This window comes from Anoplophora glabripennis, unplaced genomic scaffold (assembly GCF_000390285.2).
Source record: "Anoplophora glabripennis isolate ALB-LARVAE unplaced genomic scaffold, Agla_2.0 scaffold2114, whole genome shotgun sequence".
Classification (NCBI taxonomy): Eukaryota; Metazoa; Arthropoda; class Insecta; order Coleoptera; family Cerambycidae; genus Anoplophora; species Anoplophora glabripennis.
The window spans coordinates 1-2486 of record NW_019418193.1 but is presented as its reverse complement, the minus strand read 5'-3'; the positions used below and the strand labels follow the sequence as shown (position 1 = coordinate 2486).

At 30.0% G+C, this 2486-nt stretch overlaps 1 protein-coding gene across 2 annotated transcripts; it reads right to left on the bottom strand.

Moving 5' to 3' along the window:
- Window positions 1–526: 526 nt before the first annotated feature.
- Window positions 527–2388, bottom strand: LOC108916590 (MOB kinase activator-like 4). Of its 2 annotated transcripts, XM_018722885.2 has the most exons (4): window positions 2302–2388; window positions 2004–2167; window positions 1741–1950; window positions 527–1686 (listed from the first exon to the last, which is right to left on the bottom strand). In XM_018722885.2, the coding sequence occupies exons 1-4, from the start codon at window positions 2368–2370 to the stop codon at window positions 1452–1454; spliced, it is 678 nt and encodes a 225-aa protein (XP_018578401.1). In that variant the 5' UTR covers window positions 2371–2388; the 3' UTR covers window positions 527–1451. The 2 variants fall into 2 exon arrangements, with proteins under 2 accessions (XP_018578401.1, XP_023312422.1); XM_023456654.1 differs by having other exon boundaries at window positions 527–1950.
- Window positions 2389–2486: the final 98 nt, after the last annotated feature.

The window sequence follows — 2486 nt, the reverse complement described above, 5'->3', positions numbered from 1 at the left end:
AAAGATATTTGGGTAATGCAAATGCAAACGGCAAAAAATATCAAATACCTAACATTTTTACCCCTTCGAATAGAGTTATTGCAATATTAAACTATATTAATGATAGTCTCAACAGATATAATATAGAAATTGATGAAATTGGATCCATGAAAATAAAATACATTCATCTAGACGTACTAAGATTAGTGAGAGGCAAGGGGAACTCACGGTAAAAAAGACACTCCGATGGTGGGAGGCAAAGGGACCTTACAGTAAAAAAGCCAGCCCAAAGAGGTGTTGGACCGATTTTGCAACCTCCACGTGGTACACCTTGGGTAATGCAAACGCAAAGAACAAAAAATATCAAATAAAATTTTGACCCCTTTGAATACAGAGTTATTGCTCTAAAGTCAACGTAACTCGAAAACTATGAACTTTAGGACATTGTGCCAATGGAGACTTTTGATCGACAGGTTAAGAGCTGTAACATATAAAAATTTCAGTGAATTTAACTGAAACCACTTTTACATAAGAAAAGTGCGGGGTCTTCTTTTTTCCACAAAATATGCATATTAAAATTTTTTTAATCACATATTCGTATTATACTCATTTTTCTCTTTCTTCCTTTAAAGCGAATGACACTATGACTGATTGGAGTTTTTGTAAAATGTCCTTTCCATATAAATATCTTGAAAGATTAATGAAATTTAATGATTTTGAATTAAAAATGAATCCCTTCTTTATACAAAAATAAATAATTGTTGTGTATTAATATTTAGCCTATGTTACACAGCTGACTAAATAAAAAAACTCGCCTATATAAAAAAAATTTTTGCTGCAGTGTAAAAAAAACCATTGGCGTAGAAATTTCAATATTTAGTAATAGCAAGGGACAAATAAACAGGTATTTGCAACTTTTCATAATTACATTTAAAATGCATTTACAACAAAAATTTTATTTTTTTTGTGAAATGGTGTAAATTTAATATTTTTCTTAAACTAAATTGTTTACGTCATAAGTTCATAAAATTTTTTTCCTTAAGAATCGTATTGTTTATTACTGGAATATAGTTAGTGATCACTCTTTATAGACAGATATATGTTAATTTTACTAAAGATTGTAAGGCAAGAGTAGGAGAGGACTTGTCATATTTATTAATTCTTATAACCACTTATAATTTAAACATAATAAAAATAAATCGAGAAGTACATTAACTCTTATAATTTCCATTCTCTGTTTTCAATTATTGATAATACATGTTTTAAAGAGAACTTATAATTCCATCGACATATTAAAATTTTTAATATTCGAGACAGGTTTAATAATTAACTGAAAATAATTATAAAAAAAAAAATATTTTCTTCATTATAAATATTCATCAAACACCACAATTGGTGTATGACAGACAATTAACTTTATATTACATACATTGCATATATATATTTTTGCATTCAATCCATCACACACACTTTTATGCCTCTGATTCACCAGGAGTATTATCTTCGTCTAAAATTGGTACAATAAGATTGTCCTTAGACATTAAATTATATTTGGTCACAAACTGAGTAAACCTCTTACACAAGCAGGTTTCATTTTCGAATTCATCAAATATTGATCTATGATGAAAATATGCATGAGAGAAAATTCGATACACTCTCCTGCACACTGAACCTAGTTTTGCTACTGAAGATTCTTTAATACTGACCCTGAAACGAGAAAATTTTATATAAATAAAAAAAAGAAACGTAAAAAGTACTAACCGACTAGGAAAATATTTATTGCTATTTAAAAGACATGCGGCCCCATCTAAGGTATGCCTTGTATAATCAATAGCTGGACATTCTTTAGGAGTTTTGTGAGCTGCACAAAGAAATATCCATTGTTCTGTTGCTGTCATTTGTGTACAAGTTTCTGGATGACATTCTCCTTGAAGTCTAACGGCCAATCCATTCAGTTCCATACAAAACTGTCTACAAAAACATATCAATTTCAAATTACTTTCTACTCATTAAAATTTGCTTACCTTAAGTGTTCATATTTCCATACGCCTTCATCTTGCGAATCAGGCATTTTCAATATCAAGTCGATATTATTCGGGTCTCTTCGTATAAGTTGTTGAATATACTGTTGCACAGCAAGTGTGCTATCCATTTCATCAAAAGGTTCATCTGGCCAACGACTAAAATCCTAAAACATTTTGTACAGAAACATACCTGTATGAATCTATTTAATATCTGTAATTGTGACAGAATTAAGTTAACCCAATTATAAATTTGATCTTTATAGTTAAAGTTGGTAGATATTCATGCAATTAAATTTACCTTAGCTTTTGTACCCGGTCTATTTCTTCGTAAAATTGTGGAGCCGTCGGCCATCTTCATTTTTGACATTTAATAAATGAAATAAAAAGGAAAGGAGTGAATATAGCAGTGAATAGTAACTGATCATAAACCTCGAAAAAATGATGTGGACTGCGTTTATTATGTACAACCAGCGACTCGCGCCA